The 17,126-nt window shown below is 38.0% G+C and overlaps 1 protein-coding gene across 1 annotated transcript in view; it reads left to right on the top strand.

Moving 5' to 3' along the window:
* DNAH12 (dynein axonemal heavy chain 12) overlaps window positions 1-17,126 on the top strand; it is a 211,395-nt gene that overhangs the window by 147,999 nt on the left and 46,270 nt on the right. Inside the window, exons 57-59 of the mRNA XM_014793143.2 lie at window positions 7,125-7,339; window positions 8,069-8,261; window positions 15,627-15,819. Coding sequence (XP_014648629.2) covers window positions 7,125-7,339; window positions 8,069-8,261; window positions 15,627-15,819 — 601 coding nt within the window. The remainder of the gene's footprint in view (window positions 1-7,124; window positions 7,340-8,068; window positions 8,262-15,626; window positions 15,820-17,126) is intronic.

The following is a 17,126-nucleotide window of genomic DNA, read 5'->3' as shown; positions in this document are numbered from 1 at the left end:
TTTCATGGGACCGTAACTCAAACATGCTATGATAGATACTATTGAGATCTTATATTCATGAGGTACTGTTGTAAGTGCCCTATATCCTCACAAACTCCTATGAGTTAGGTATTATTATTATTATTGCATTTTACAGATGAGGAGATCGAGGCCCAGAGTGATTTAGTAATTTGAAATTTAGTAAGATAACTGAGCTAATAAATGTTGGAGTCAGAATTTGAACACAGGCAATTTAACTTCCAAATTCTTGTTCTTAATTACTATGTTAAGTAAAATGTGGAATAGGATATCACATTCACTACCTTTAAAATTGTAATGGAAATTTTAGTCTTCTTTTGGAGTATGAGATACTTTAAATATATAAGGAAATCTTACATTCTGAAAGTTTGAGTTATTGTTTGTTTATGTTCTTTGAAAATCTTACTAGATACTTCAAGACATTTAGGTCTCCTTTATATTGATAGTATTGTTTTAATAAAATAAGAATGTGTGTAATCATATTTTATCTACTTAAAATTTTACTTGAGAGTGAACAACCTTAGGTTGAAACTTCTAGGCAATTAGTAAAATTTGTTATAATCTGAGAAAGTATATTTAGGCTATTGAAAAAAGGTGTTCTCTGGTAGAGCAAGAAAAGTTCTATTTAACAGAATATTAGACCCTGAGTCTTCATTAATTCTGTTTTAGAACTCTTTTCCATGCATTTGGTGGCCATTCAGATTTTTTAAATTACAGTTCAGAAAATGCTGTTGGGATATCTATAAGTCTTAGCTGAAATTCAAGGAAATCAGAGGTTTCAGGGTTGTATGTAAATTGAGGAAAACAATCTGTCATTTTCTGGCAGAAAGCTGACTCTTCTAATAAAGTAGTATTCCAATTGAGTTACCCTTTCTGCCTGTTATTTTTGGACTAGCTGATCAATAGGCCGCAACTGAGTAAGTTTTGAAGGATAAGTCTCCATCCTTATAGCCCAGACTTTGCTTCTGGCCAGTTGCGCCCACTGTGGTCATCTATGGCTGTCATCCTTCTTGACCCCAACGTAAGTGGCCACAAGGCTTAGTCTCCTCTCTGTACCTCCCGGCAGCAAAACCTAGTAATGTAGCTAGTGTTCACTCTTGGTTACCCACTTTAGACTATCTTAAGCATGCCTCAGAGAAAAATTGGGCGGCCAGGCCTCTGGAAGGTGAAAATTGGTGTCTCTCTCTCTCAGGCTGTAGGATTTTTTCTGTGTTATTCTCTGCACAGCTGCTTCACTAATCTGTCTCTGATGATACGCTGACTCTGTTCCTCTGTGCACATGGCGATTCACTACAGAAAGCTCAGTTCCTAAGTTCACAGAACACATCAGTTGAATAATATAGACCAACCAGAACCATCAAGTCCAACTTGAAATTCTTGTGAGAGGCAATCTGATTGGCCTACCTTGGGACAAATATCCCCCCTAGGTCTAGTCACCTATGGCTGAGGGCCAAGCCATTAGAGTAACAAACGTGGGCATTGGACGTAGGGAGTGTAGTTCTCAGAGAAAGAATCATGAGCTGGGAAGGCAGTGTACTTTTACTATTTGGACTCTGACGCTTGCTTCTTTTTGCATCTTTGGACGTGATGAAAGGGAAGGATCTAATTTTATTTATTTTTTTGTAGTGATAGCCATTTACCCCAGCACTGTTTATTGAGTTATCCTTCCTTTCCTCACTGATCTGTAACGCTACCTTTGTCCTTTTAGTCTTCCTTTTAGTGAGGACTCGTGAATTGGTTTGAAAATGTCTTTTTCTCCTCACCTTTTAAAAAAAATTTTAAGTCAAGTTTACTGAAGTATAATTGATATACAGTAAAATTCACCCCTTTTAGGTGTACTGTTTTATGAGTTTTGACTAGGGCCTATGGTCTTATGATCCCTGCCACAATCAAGATGCAGAACATTTCCAACCATTTGAGGGTTTTAAATGGGGGTGGGGGAGTTACATGACCTTTTTTCCATTTTTTAAAATTGAGATATCATTGACATAATTCTCACTTGTAGTCAGAGTATTTAAATCATTTATACTTAATGGAATTATTGACACATTTAGATTTAAATCTACCATCTTGCTAGTTCTTTTCTATTTGTGTCATCTGTTCTTTGTTCCTTTTATCTTCTTTTTCCACCTTGCTTTGGAGTAACTGAATTTTTTTATGATTCCATTTTATCTCCACTATTGGCTTATTAGTTATACACTCCCTATTCTTAGTGTTTGCTGTAGAGTTTACAATATGCATCTTTAATTTATCACTGAATACTTTCAAATAATATTATACTACTATACATATAGTATAAGAATCTTTCAACAGTAGAGTTCCAATATCTCTTTCCTATCTACTGTGCTGTTGTATATTTTACTTTTTCATATGCCATAAATCCCACAATACATTGTTACCATTTTTGCTTTAGACAGTAATTTATCTGTTAGAGTAATTAAATGTAAGAAAAAAATGTCTTTTATATTTGCCTTCATTTTTTTTCTATTTTTGTACCTCTTCATTTCTTTGTGTTTCTATCTGGTTTCATATTTCTTCTGCCTGAAGAATATTTTTTTAATGCTTCCTGTGTACAGGTCTGTTGGCAATTAATTCACACAGCTTTTTTTCCTTTATTTCCTCTTCATTTTGAAAGATATTTTTTGCTGGGTTTAGAATTCTGCGTTGAGAATTTTGAGGGGTTTTTTTGGTTTTGTTTTTTTCCTTTAAAGATGTCACTCCATTGCTTCTGGCTTTGTAGTTTCTGATGAGAAGTCTGCTCTAAGTCTGATTTTAGTACCTCTTTATGTAATGTGTCTTTTATTCCTCCCTCTAATAACCTTCAAATTTTTTTCTATCTTTAGTTTTCAGTAGTTTGACTATGATGTGTCTAGGGGTGTGTATGTATATATGTGTGTTTTTATCTTGATATTTTTCCTGATTGAGGTTCTTTGAGCTTCTCAGATCTACTTCATTTTCTCCCTCTTCTCTTTCTGGAATTACTTATATTTGTGAGTATTTTTGATATTGTCCCAAAGCTATTGGATGCTCTGTTCTGCTTTTAACCACTCTTTTTTCTTTTTGAGTTTCAGTCTAGGTAATTTCTATAAAACTATCTTCAAGTTAATAACCATATTAACGGATTCTCTCCTTTGTGTTGAGTCTACACACACTCTGTGAAAGGAATTCTTTAGATTTGACATCATATTTTTTTATTTCTGACATTTGCATTTAACGCTTTCTTACAGTTTCATCTTTCTGCTGAAGATCATGTCTTCGGGCATGTTGTCCATCTCTTCCACTAGCCTTTTTACATTTTAATCACGGTTATTTTTAAAATTCTTGTCTAATATTTCCAACATTTGTGTCATCTCTGAGTCTGTTTCTGTTAGTTTCTTTGTCTCCTGAGAATGTTGTGGAGTTTTTTTCCCTTGCTTATTTAAGTATCTCATAATAATTGATTGAATGCCAGATGTCATGGATCTAACAATAGGGACTGAGCTAAATGATATTAACTCTTGAAAATGGGCGTGGCTCTTCTATGATATCATTAGTGCAGATGTTTGAGTCAATCTAAGCATGAGTTGAACTGGGTTTGGGTTTTGTTGTTGCTGTGGTAAAGTTCAGGAGACCTTCAAAAAAAAGTTCAGAGGCTTCAAATTAATCTAGCTTTGGGTCTATACTCAGAATGAGGGCTAAGGTTCTGGAATGTTTTTCTCAGTATTAGAGTTTACCTTCAGCTTTCAACCATTCCTGAATGCTTATGACACGGGGGGGGTCTTTCTCTACATTTTTGCTCTTCCCCTGGAGATTGCTGTTTCTCGGTACTCTGTTAGGTGGTTTTGGGGGCAGAGTGGGAGTTCTCTGTTATTCTGATTCTTACTCAGTCTTAGGAAGGCATTGTGCCCATGGGCTTTCAGGGTAGGACTTTTTCATCCCTTCTGCCCCTCCTTCCTATGACAGCTAAATTCTGCCTCCTACCTGTGATTGGTCTTGAACAGGAGTTTCCCACCCATCTCCTAGGGTAAGAGATCTCTGCTTGGTAAAGGTATGATGTTTTTAGCTCAAGACATCTTCCTGCCTCCCCACCAGGGGTTGAGTTTTTCTTTTGCTCTTGCCCCAGCTATAGTGTGTGTTTTCTCCTTACTTCTTCCACGATTCCCAGGAGTATTATTGGCCCAATACATGTTAATTTCCCAGCGTGGAGTTTCCTGGGTCACATAGAAAGTGCAAACTTGCACCCTAAACCTGAGTGAAATATAGATCCATGGTTACAGATTCTCAGGGTACCTTCCCAGCTGGAGGTGAGACAGGAAAAACATTCCCTTCTTGTCTCCTTATGCATAGAGTTAGATTTTTTCTATGATTTCACTAAGCCCTTTGTGGGTTTAAGCTTAATACAGGGGTCTGTTCCAACTTCCCGCCCCATATGGACTCAAGGAGCCCTTAGGTTATTAGAACTGAACTCTCCCCAAGGCTAGCTGTCATTTCAGGTCACACACTTATTGTTCTGGAATTCAATTTTGTCTGTATTTCTGGCACCTTCATTTTTCTATATGTATGTATTATGCATGTATGTGTGTATCTTTTTTTGTGTGTGTGAGGAAGATCGGCCCTGAGCTAACATCTGCCAGTCCTCCTCTTTTTTTTCTGCTGGGGAAGACTGGCCCTGAGCTAACGTCCATGCCCATCTTCCTCCACTTTATATGGGACAGCACGACAGCATGGCCCAACAAGCAGTGCATCGGTGCGCGCCTGGGATCCGAACCGGAGAACCCCGGGCTGCCCCAGCGGAGCGCGTGCACTTAACCGCTTGCACCACCGGGCCGGCCCCCTGTGTGTATCTTTTAAATGCATATCGCCTATGTATTTTTAAAATATCATATTTTATACACCAGAACTAGGTGGCAGGAGGATTTTTAGGTTATTGAGCCAGTCATGTGCTGGAGCCATAATTTATAATTAATCGGTCCTTGTTGTGTTTGCTCATAATTTCTAGAGATTTTTCTGTTTAAAATATTGTGCAGTGGTGGAGAGCAGTGCAGACTCTGGTGTCAGGATATTTGGATTCAAATTTTTCTCTATCACTTTTCTATCTTGAGATTTTCGTTACTTACTTGACCTCTCAATGCCTCACTCAGGTGCCCCATCTGTAAATGGGGATAATAATAATTCCTACCTCATAGAAATGTTGTGAGAAAGTGCTTAGTACATGATAAGTGCTCAATAAATGTTAGTTTTTTATAATTATCATCTTCAAATACCTCATTTTAGTATCTAAATCTTAAATTCGTACTTTGCTTACTTTTAAACCATGATGAAAATACTTATTGTGCTGCTTTATTATTGTTTATTAACACGTCACTCTGGCTACTTAACAGCAAAGCTTTGTTTCCCCCAAAATTACTACCTATGCCTTTGTTAGAAGCATAGATGGATAATGCTGTATTCTTCAGACTGCCCAAGGATCTCAAATGTAGACTAGCATTCCTTTCATACCCATAGTAAGGTACACTTGGAATACAAATACCACGGCATGGCCTTTTCTCTCTGATAGACACAACAACTCAGTTTTCCGATTGTACTTGTAATACTCACATAAGCCTATGTTAAGTAGGAGTTGGATTTCTTTTAGAATAAGCAAGAATCTCTAATTATTGTGTTACCAAGAACATTGATTTAAGTATTACCAAGAACATTAATTAGCATTAAAATGTTAATTTATATAATTTGTTACTTTTTGCAAGAGAATGAGCAAATACTGTATTTTTCCAATAAGGATACATAAGGAAGAACAAAAGTCCCTTAAATAGGGCCTTGAAAGGTACTAAAAGCATCTAGTCTGATTACTAGGCAACTTTTAAGCAGTTGTGTGCAAAATAACTTTCTCATTTTCGGAACAATTTTCCTCTATTTGCTGTGATAGCAAAGGTAAATTTTAACTAGTGTCTGGACCTTTTTGTGCTTTCAGGAGGATTTCATCACATTTTGAGCTGAGAAAGAAAAAAACAAGTCAGCTAGTCTTGGATTGTTTTGTCTTTTGGAAAGGAAAGAAAATAAGAACAGAGTTATCTGGAAGTAGTTGATTAAAGAGCTTATTTGTAGGCAAGGGGAAAGGGGATTTTATCTCTAGAAGCTGTTGAAACAGAATGTCTGGGAAAGCCAAAGTGACATGGGACAAAAGCTCCCCTTTCTGTACTAATATATTTTAAAGATAATTTAATGCACTGTACTGAATACAAAAGGAACCTAGGACAGTCAGCATCATCACTGAGGAAGAGGAAAGCACATAATGTTTTAAATATTTAAAACCATGAATCATATGCTCTTGAACACACAGTTTTTACCATACTTACATAGAAAAAATTCCTAAATAGATCTCAAATATATACCATGCTAAACTTGGAAACTTAGTTTATAGTTCTACTCATAATCTGAAGAAATTCATTATAGGCTAGTAGATCTATTATTTTAAGTTTTTATCAAATAGGTAGGATTATTTTTCATATTATGTTAACAGATATCATATATTAGAATTACCATGAAGACAATGTGCTATATTGGAAAGAACAGAGCTTACAGGATCACATGATCCTACTTGTGACATTGAACTAGATTTGGAACCTTGGAACCTTGGGCAAAGTACTCCCTGAGACCAAATTTCTTCATTTCAAAAATAAATGAGAATAAAACTCCTTTCACTTTTTTCTCATAGGACTTTTTTTTTTTTTTTTGTGAAGAGATCAGCCCTGTGCTAAATCTGCCAATCCTCCTCTTCTTTTTTTTTTTATGCTGAGGAAGCCTGGCCCTGGGCTAACATCTGTGCCCATCTTCCTCCACTTTATATGGGACGCCGCCACAGCATGGCTTGCCAAGCGATGTGTCAGTGCGCAGCCGGGATCCAAACCGGGGAACCCCGGGCCACCGCAGCGGAGCGCGCGCACTTAACCGCTTGCACCACCGGGCCGGCCCCTCTCATAGGACTTTTGAGCAGATTATCCTGATAATGTATATGAAACACTTTCTATTTGTACAGATTGATGGTGATGTTTATTATTTAAACTACTTGATTTTAAAGAAATCACAACATCTATTTATTCCCCTCAATTTTTCTCATTATATTCTAGGCCTTTAATGATTGACCCCCAGGGTCAAGCCAATAAGTGGATCAAAAACTCTGAGAAAGAAAATCAGCTCGGTGTTATTAAGCTATCTGATTCAGACTATATGAGAACACTGGAAAACTCTATTCAGTTTGGAACTCCACTTCTGTTAGAAAATGTTGGCGAAGAACTAGATCCATCTTTGGAGCCTTTACTACTTAGACAAACTTTTAAACAAGGTAGAAGTCAATATTAGTTGATAGAACTGAAAGATGATTGGATTATCTTTGAGGCAAGAAAACCGCTACATAACTTTAATAATAATGTTAATAACTCAGAACTTCTGTATCATTGTTATGCATGAAAGGAAATTTGGAATAAGTATGAGGAATGAACTTTGGTCAGATATTCTAAAATAAATACCTTGCCCTCCCTTCAGTGCCTTAACCACTGTTATCTAGACTGTTGTTCGGTAGAGAACATAAAGAAATTGAAGCCAGCCTGAAATTCCTTTATCTTGTGACTATGGACCACACAAAGTCCATTATTATGAATAGTGATGGTTGATGTGGACCAGAGTTAACTTCAGGTAAACATTGCCCACCTTATATCTTTCTGCTTATAAAAATTTTATCTCTGCCAAACTCTAGTACTTTTAAAAGCTTTAGTCATATACAAATAATTTTGGAATCATGATTGAAAATTGATAGAGGAAGTAAGATCAAAAGAAATCCTGATTTAGAAGCCTCTGTGACAACCAGAGAAAAAGGTTGTATAGTACCTCAGAATAAATGAGTCCTGCTGTATAGTTGCTTACTTGCCTCTGTGTCTGTGACTTTTGTCACAATTGTAGTCTATTTTAAATTACTTTAGGACCCTTTACTTGTAACCTAAGAAAGGCCTTAACATAGGGGGAGGGGCTATGTAACTTTGGCTTACTAGTTATACATTTGTTTTCTGAAATATAGGTGGCATTGATTGCATCAGACTTGGTGAGGTCGTTATTGAGTATTCCTTTGATTTCAAGTTTTATATCACCACAAAACTGAGAAATCCACATTATATGCCAGAGCTGGCTACAAAGCTGTCTTTGCTCAATTTCATGATAACTCCAGAAGGACTTGAAGATCAGTTACTAGGTATTGTTGTTGCAAAGGAGAGGTATGTATTTTCTTTTTTTTTTTTTTTTTAATTTTTTGTTTATTGCAGTAACATTGGTTTATAACATTGTAAAAATTTCAGGTGTACATCATTGTACTTCTATTTCTGCATGGACCACATCATGTTCACCACCAAAATACCAATTACAACCCATCACCACACACATGTACCAAATCATCCCCTTCACCCTCCTCCCTCCCCCCTTCCCCTCTGGTAACCACCAATCCAATCTCTGTCCCTATGTGTTTGTTTATTGTTGTTATTATCTACTACTTAATGAAGGAAATCATACGGTATTTGACCTTCTCCCTCTGACTTATTTCACTTTGCATTATACCCTCAATGTCCATCCATGTTGTCACAAATGGCTGGATTTCATCGTTTCTTATGGCTGAGTAGTATTCCATTGTGTATATATACCACATCTTCTTTATCCATTCGTCCCTTGATGGGCACTTAGGTTGCTTCCAAGTCTTGGCTATTGTGAATATCGCTGCAATGAACACAGGGGTGCATGTACCTTTGCAAATTGGTGTTTTCAAGTTCTTTGGATAAATACCCAACAGTGGAATAGCTGGATCATATGGTAGTTCTATCCTTGCTTTTTTGAGGAATCTCCATACTGTTTTCCATAGTGGCTGCACCAGTTTGCACTCCCACCAGCAGTGTATGAGAGTTCCCTTCTCTCCACATCCTCTCCAACACATATTGTTTTCTGTCTTGTTAATTATAGCCATTCTGACAGGCGTGAGGTGATATCTCATTGTAGTTTTGATTTGCATTTCCCTGATAGTTAGTGATTTTGAACATCTTTTCATGTGTCTGTTGGCCATCTGTATATCTTCTTTGGAGAAATGTCTGTTCAGGTCTTTTGCCCATTTTTTAATTGGGTTGTTAGTTTTTTTGTTGTTGAGATGCATGAGTTCTTTATATATTTTGGAGATTAAGCCCTTATCAGATGTATGGTTTGCAAATATCTTCTCCCAATTGTTAGGTTGTCTTTTCGTTTTGTTGATGGTTTCCTTTGCTGTGCAGAAGCTTTTTAGTTTGATGTAGTCCCATTTGTTTATTTTTTCTATTGTTTTTCTTGCCCGGTCAGATGTGGTGTTTGAAAAGATGTTGCTAAGACCGATGTGGAAGAGCGTACTGCCTATGTTTTCTTCTAGAAGTTTCATAGTTTCAGGTCTTACATTCAAGTCTTTAATCCATTTGGAGTTAATTTTTGTGCATGGTGTAAGGTAAGGGTCTACTTTCATTTTTTTGCATGTGGCTATCCAGTTTTCCCAACACCATTTGTTGAAGAGACTTTCTTTTCCCCATTGTATGTTCTTGGCTCCTTTGTCAAAGATTAGCTGTCCATAGATGTGTGGGTTTATTTCTGGGCTTTCGATTCTATTCCATTGATCTGTGTGTCTGTTTTTGTGCCAGTACCATGCTGTTTTGGTTACTATAGCTTTGTAGTATATTTTGAAATCAGGGAGTGTGATACCTCCAGCTTTGTTCTTTTTTCTCAGGATTCCTTTAGCTATTCGGGGTCTTTTGTTGTTCCATATAAATTTTAGGATTCTTTGTTCTATTCTGTGAAAAATGTTGTTGGAACTTTGATAGGGATTGCATTGAATCTATAGATGGCTTTAGGAAGTATGGACATCTTAACTATGTTAATTCTTCCAATCCAAGAGCACGGAATATCTTTCCATTTCTTTGTGTCTTCAATTTCTTTCAGAAATGTTTTATAGTTTTCGGTGTACAGATCTTTCACCTCTTTGGTTAAGTTTATTCCTAGGTATTTTATTCTTTTTGTTGCAATTATAAATGGGATGGTATTCTTAATTTCTCTTTCTGCTACTTCGTTGTTAGTGTACAGAAATGCAACTGATTTTTGTATGTTGATTTTGTATCCTGCAACTTTACCATATTCGTTTATTACTTCTAAAAGTTTTCTGGTGGATTCTTTAGGGTTTTCTATATACAAAATCATGTCATCTGCAAATAGTGACAGTTTCACTTCTTCCTTTCCAATTTGGATCCCTTTTATTTCTTTCTCTTGCCTGATTGCTCTGGCTAGGACTTCCAATACTATGTTAAATAGGAGTGGTGACAGTGGGCATCCTTGTCTGGTTCCTGTTCTTAGAGGGATAGCTTTCAGTTTTTCACCATTGAGGATGATATTAGCTGTGGGTTTCTCATATATGGTCTTTATTATGTTGAGGTACTTTCCTTCTATACCCATTTTATTCAGAGTTTTTAACATAAATGGATGCTGTATCTTGTCAAATGCTTTCTCTGCATCTATTGAGATGATCATGTGATTTTTGTTCTTCATTTTATTAATGTGGTGTATTACGTTGATTGATTTGCGAATGTTAAACCATCCCTGCATACCTGGAATAAATCCCACTCGATCATGGTGTATAATCTTTTTAACGTATTGTTGTATGCGATTTGCTAGTATTTTGTTGAGGATTTTCGCATCGATGTTCATCAGTGATATGGGCCTGTAATTTTCTTTTTTTGTGTTGTCCTTGTCTGGTTTTGGTATCAGGGTAACGTCAGCTTCGTAGAATGAGTTAGGGAGCTTCCCCCCCTCCTCAATTTTTTGGAAGAGTTTGAGAAGGATAGGTATTAAGTCTTCTTTGAATGTTTGGTAGAATTCACCAGGGAAGCCGTCTGGTCCTGGACTTTTATTTTTGGGGAGGTTTGTGATTACTGTTTTGATCTCCTTACTGGTGATTGGTCTATTCAAATTCTCTACTTCTTCTTGATCCAGTTTTGGAAGGTTGTATGATTCTAAGAATTTATCCATTTCTTCCAGATTGTCGAATTGGTTGGCATATAGCTTTTCGTAGTATTCTCTTATAATCTTTTGTATTTCTGAGGTGTCTGTTGTAACCTCTCCTCTTTCATTTCTGATTTTACTTATTTATGCCTTCTCTCTTTTTTTCTTGGTGAGTCTAGCTAAAGGTTTGTCTATTTTGTTGATCTTTTCAAAGAACCAGCTCTTGGTTTTATTAATTTTTTCTATTGTTTTTTTGGTCTCTATTTCATTTATTTCTGCTCTGATTTTTATTATTTCCCTTCTTCTACTGATTTTGGGCTTTGTTTGTTCTTCTTTTTCCAGTTCCTTTAGGTGCATTGTTAAATTGTTTATTTGAGATTTTTCTTGTTTGTTGAGATAGGTCTGTATCGCTATATACTTCCCTCTTAGAACCGCTTTTGCTGTATCCCATAAATTCTGGCATGTAGTATTTTCATTTTCATTTGTCTCCAGGTATTTCTTGATTTCTTCTTTGATTTCTTCGTTAACCCAGTCGTTGTTCAGTAGCATTTTGTTTAATCTCCATGTATTTGTGGCTTTTCTGATTTTCTTCCTATAGTTGATTTCTAGTTTCATACCGTTGTGGTCAGAAAAGATGCTTGGTATTATTTCAATCTTCTTAAATTTATGGAGACTTGTTTTGTGGCCTAATATGTGATCAATCCTGGAGAGTGTTCCATGTGCATTTGAAAAGAACATGTATTCTTCGGTTTTTGGATGGAATGCTCTGTATATATCTACTAGGTCCATCTGTTCTAGTGTGTCGTTTAAGGCCAATGTTTCCTTATTGATCTTCTGTTTGGATGATCTATCCGTTGGTGTAAGTGGAGTGTTAAAGTCCCCTACTATTATTGTGTTACTGTCTATTTCTCTTTTTATGTCTGTTAATAATTGCTTTATATATTTAGGTGCACCTACATTGGGTGCATAGATATTTACAAGTGTTATACCCTCTTGTTGGATTGTTCCCTTGATCATTATGTAATGCCCTTCTTTGTCTCTTTTTACAGTTTTTGTTTTAAAGTCTATTTTGTCTGATATGAGTACTGCTACCCCAGCTTTCTTTTCATTGCCATTTGCGTGGAGTATCTTTTTCCATCCCTTCACTTTCAGTTTGTGAGTGTCTTTAGGTCTGAAGTGTGTCTCTTGTATGCAGCATATATATGGGTCTTGTTTTTTTATCCAGTTAGCCACCCTATGCCTTTTAATTGGAGCATTTAGTCCATTGACGTTTAAAGTAGCTATTGATAAGTATGTACTTACTGCCATTTTTTAACTTTTTTTTTTTCCTCAGTGTTTTAGTAGTCCTTCTCTGTTCCTTACTTCTTCTATACAGAATTGATGGTCACTTTAGTTTGACCTCTGTCTGAAAGCTGTACTCTTTAACTCCCCTCCTCCCTCCTTTTATGTTTTTGATATCATATCTAACCTCTTTTTTGTGCATTTGTATCCATTACGTTCTAATCATGGAAAAAGATAATTTTTCCTATTTGTGGTCTTCTCTTTTCCCCTTAAATCAGTCCCTTTAACATTTCTTGTAGCACTGGTTTCTTGGTGACAAACTCCTTTAATTTTTGCTTATCTGGGAAAATTTTGATCTCTCCTTCCGTTTTGAATGATAACCTTGCTGGGTAGAGTATTCTTGGCTGTAAGTTTTTTCCTTTTAGCACTTTAAATATATCGTGCCATTCTCTTCTAGCCTGTAAGGTTTCTGCTGAGAAGTCAGCTGATAGCCTTATGGGGTTTCCTTTGTATGTAACTTGACATTCTCTTGCGGCTTTTAGGATTCTCTCTTTATCTTTGATTCTGGACATTTTGATTATGATGTGTCTTGGTGTGGGCCTCTTTGGGTTTATCTTGTTTGGGGCTCTCTGTGATTCCTGTACCTGGATGTCTGTTTCCTTCCTTAGGTTAGGGAAGTTTTCATCTATTATTTCTTGAAATAGATTCTCTGCCCCCTTGTCTCGCTCTTCTCCTTCCGGGACACCTATAACACGGATGTTAGTGCGCTTGATGTTGTCCCAGAGGTCCCTTAGACTGTCCTCACTCTTTTTAATTCTTTTCTCTTTTACTGTTCACCTTGGGTAATTTCTTCTAGTCTTTCTTCCAGCTCACAGATCCGTTCTTCTGTATCCTCTACTCTGCTTTTGAGTCCCTCTAATGAATTTTTCATTTCCAGTTTTGTATTCTTCATTTCTGATTGGTTCTTTTTATATCTTCCATTTCTTTGTTGACATTCTCACTGAGTTCATCTATTCTTCTCCCCAGATCAGTGAGCATCCTTAACACTCTTAGTTTGAACTCTCTGTCAGGTAGGTTGCTCATTTCTGTTTCACTTAGTTCCTTTTCTGGGGTTTTGTCCTGTTCCCTTACTTGGAATGTATTCTTTTGCCTCCTCATTTTGCCTCTTTCCCTGTGCTTGTGTCTATGTATTAGGTAGGTCAGCTACGTCTCCTGCTCTTGGATAGGTGACCTTATGTATGTGATGCCTTAGGAGGCTTCCAGTGTGCTTCCCTCAGTTCTCAATGTTCCAGGGGTGGCCCCTATGTGGGCTACGTGTGTCCCTCTATTGTGGCCTGTTAGCTCTCCCTATAGGTGCCCAGGGAGGCTGAGTTATGCTCCTGGCCAGCTGTTGTAATACTCAGCTGCTTGTAGTTGTTGTGGGCCCTTCAGTCTCTTTATCAGGTGTGGGGAGCCCCAGCACAGTTGGCTGTAAGTTCTAATACCATATTTGTGTTGCAGTATTTCTTTTAACTGAGTAGGCCCCCAGCGTGGCAGGTTGTTAGGCTCAGGGCCTTACAATTGCTGTAAGCCTCTAGCCTATTAGGTCTCTTGTCAGCTCTCTGAGGATTGCAGCTTGGTGGAGCTGGCCTCAGGCACAGGAGCACCCAATTGTTTCAGGCTTTGGAAGGTGGGGCAAACCTCCTATGTGGGTCTTTGAGAAGCACAAGTCTTCTGCAGCTGACAAGCCCTGTTGCCCACAGGTCCACACACACAGTCAACACAGTCCTGCCCCGTGTGAGCGCCCCGACCTCCCCAAGCGGACCCAGTCTCTCCACGGCGGGAGCCCCACACACTCCGCCACCGCCCCACACTCTCCACCCGCTCCTTGTGCACACCCTGCCCGCTCGAGTCGGCTCAGTTGCCAGGCTGCAGAGAATCCAGTCACCAATCTATGCAGGCCCACACGTTGCCTGAGGGCTTGTTGTTGGGTGGGGCCAGTCTCTAGGGTGGGCTGCCTGCCCTGGCTGAGCTGGATTAAATCGGTGCTCTAGCGGGTGGAGCAGACCCTGGGCTAGCAGGCCTCAGGGAGAACTCCAATGGCGTCTGTGTCAGCACGCTCACACCAGGCCACAACAATGGCCACCGCCAATGTCCCAGTCCCTGGAGAGGTCTCACCCCTCACCGAGATGCACTCAGGGCCTATTAGGTGAGTCTCTTGTCACCAAAGCACTGTGCACCTTTCTTTCTGGTGATTTTAGGATGCTTTCTGGAACGGGTGAGTTTGTGTGTGGGCCCTTTAAGAGCCAGTTTTAGTTTCTTTGTGAACCGGGTTTTCTGGGGGTGCTCCCCAATGCTTTAGTAGCAGGCACAGTCAGATATTATGCCGCTGGTCTCGATTGTGCTGGGTCCACAAAATGCCCCCAGCGGGGGCGCTCCCCGGCTCAGGACCCCGCGCCTCCAGGGAGGCTGCGTACCTGTGAGCTGCTCCCGGCGGCCGTGAAGCTGGCGGCTTGTGACGGCGGCGTTTTTCCTCTCCGGAAGGGAGTCTCTGCCTCTTCTACCCCAGCTAGGACTGTCCGCTGCTGCAGGAGTTCCTCTTATCCAGTTTTCAGTTCTGTCTCAGGGGTAATTTTTCCACGAGTAGTTGTAAATTGGCTGTGTCCACGGGAGGAGGTGAGCTCAGGGTCTGCCTACGCCGCCATCTTGACTCCCTCCGCTTTAATCATTCGAGGTATGTATTTTCTTAGATGCTTCCAGATGGTCTAGAAGGAATATTTGTAAGCCATTAATACTTTTGTTGTGTGATTATTTCAAAGCCTTGTCAAATATTATATTTTGTTATTATAAATTAAATAATTATATAATCCTTTAAAATAGCCATTCCATAATAAATGATAAGCCAACCATGTTATATTAGGTTCTTAGTATGGGTAGTAGGATTCAGGTGAAATTCCATGGCTTCCGACTTGTATCTGATTGTTTGAGCCAAAAAATTTCACTCCTAGGAATGTATGCTATGGATAAAATAAAAAATGTGTTCAAAACTTATATATAGGATGTTAATGAAATAAGAAAATACTTAGGATAATATTGCCACATTTTACATATATACAATTTATGCTTTTTTTTTTGGCTTGAATTTCTCAAATTACTTTGTGTGAAAGTATTTTTTCTTTAGGTTAGGATAAAGAGATTAATCATCTTAGTTTGTGTTACTTGTCTACAAAATTATTTAAATGTCTACAAAATTGTGATATCTAATATTTAGATATGAATTTAGATAAAATACTGCAAATTTAGACTAAATGTTTCTATCTTTTTAGACCAGAATTAGAAGAGGAACGAAATGCTCTTATTCTTCAGTCTGCAGCTAATAAGAAACAACTGAAAGATATAGAGGAAAAAATTTTAGAAACTTTATCATCTTCAGAAGGGAACATTTTAGAAGATGAAAGTGCGATTCAAGTCTTAGACTCTGCTAAAATGATGTCCAATGAGATAACAAAGAAACAGCAGGTGAAAAAAGAATCCTAGAAATATTTTGATTCTTAAGATTCCAATTTGCTCCCTGTCCCTGAGGAAAGTGATGTACTAGGCTTACTGGAAAAGAAAAAGAATTCATAAAATACCAAAACATAGAAACTAATTTTGAACTCACGAGAGAATCTCTCTTACTGTTGAATTATTCAAAACCTGATCTGATCTGTATGGTATCTATACACAAAAGAAATACATTTAGAATGAAAGTCTTAAAAATACGTTTTTGCATAGGTAAGGCAAGTTAGTCAGGTTCATTCAAGTTTTAGTTGATTCTTTACCTAAAAATTGAGTTCGAGAATTTGGCTTACCTCTGTTCCTGGTTGGAGCTTAAGGTGTGTGGAGATAATTACTGGTTAACTGGACAGTAAGTGGGTCTAGGAACTAATAAGGATATTCTTCTGACATTACCTTGTCATTTGTTTGTCAGGTAGAGAGGTATGAGTTGGGGGTGGCAAGTGGAGGGAGCAAGACAAGTGGTCCACAACCAATAATTATGAATAATTATTTATCTAATACAGCCAAATGGTATTTTTATATTACATCTTTTTTTAAAATAGGATCCTACAATGTTATAGGTGGCAGAGGCCTTAACTATAAGTCATCTTTTACACTTCATAGTTGAGAAAACTAGGGCCCAGAAAGAGTAATTGAGGCCCAAGATCACACAATTAAATGATACTACAGAATGACTTCTGTAGGCTAACTTTATTGATGTTCAGATCTTTCAATCCTCCTTGGCCCACTCAATGAATTAAGCACATCTTAATATTGCGGTAATTTAAAAATGAAAAGAAACCAAAATAGAAATTGCACTAATTGCTCAGCTTCCTTTCACTGCTCTCCACCCCAAGTACTCCAGCTCTGAGGTAGAGGACTTTCAAAAGGTCTAGGCACCCTTCTCCTTGGGATGGCTTTTGGTTTTCATGAGTGTGATGGTAATGACTCTTACTGGTACTGTTTTTGGTTTGTTTGTTTTTGTTTTGAGGGAGCCAAAGGAGTAGTGTCTCAGAGTAATATCCTATGGTAGCCCCCCATCTGGAGACCGTGGCTGAGGTATTCTATGTCTCCCTTCCCAATTTCTGTCCATCAGAGCAGAACCAGCTTCTCATTGTCATCTTGCCACACTATTTTTTCAAAAGGGGGAAAGGATAGGAAGCATTTATCAGCTTATTTCCTATTAAGACACAAGGAGAAAAGGAAATATAAGTATTTATTGGTTCAAGTACTTTGTCTTACAAACAGAAATTTAATAAATCGTAATGTCTTTCTGACTGGGTCCCATT

The sequence above is a fragment of the Ceratotherium simum genome, chromosome 5 (genome assembly GCF_057802395.1).
Source record: "Ceratotherium simum simum isolate JZ-2026a chromosome 5, ASM5780239v1, whole genome shotgun sequence".
Taxonomy (NCBI): Eukaryota; Metazoa; Chordata; class Mammalia; order Perissodactyla; family Rhinocerotidae; genus Ceratotherium; species Ceratotherium simum.
This window is presented reverse-complemented; position numbering and strand designations above follow the sequence as displayed.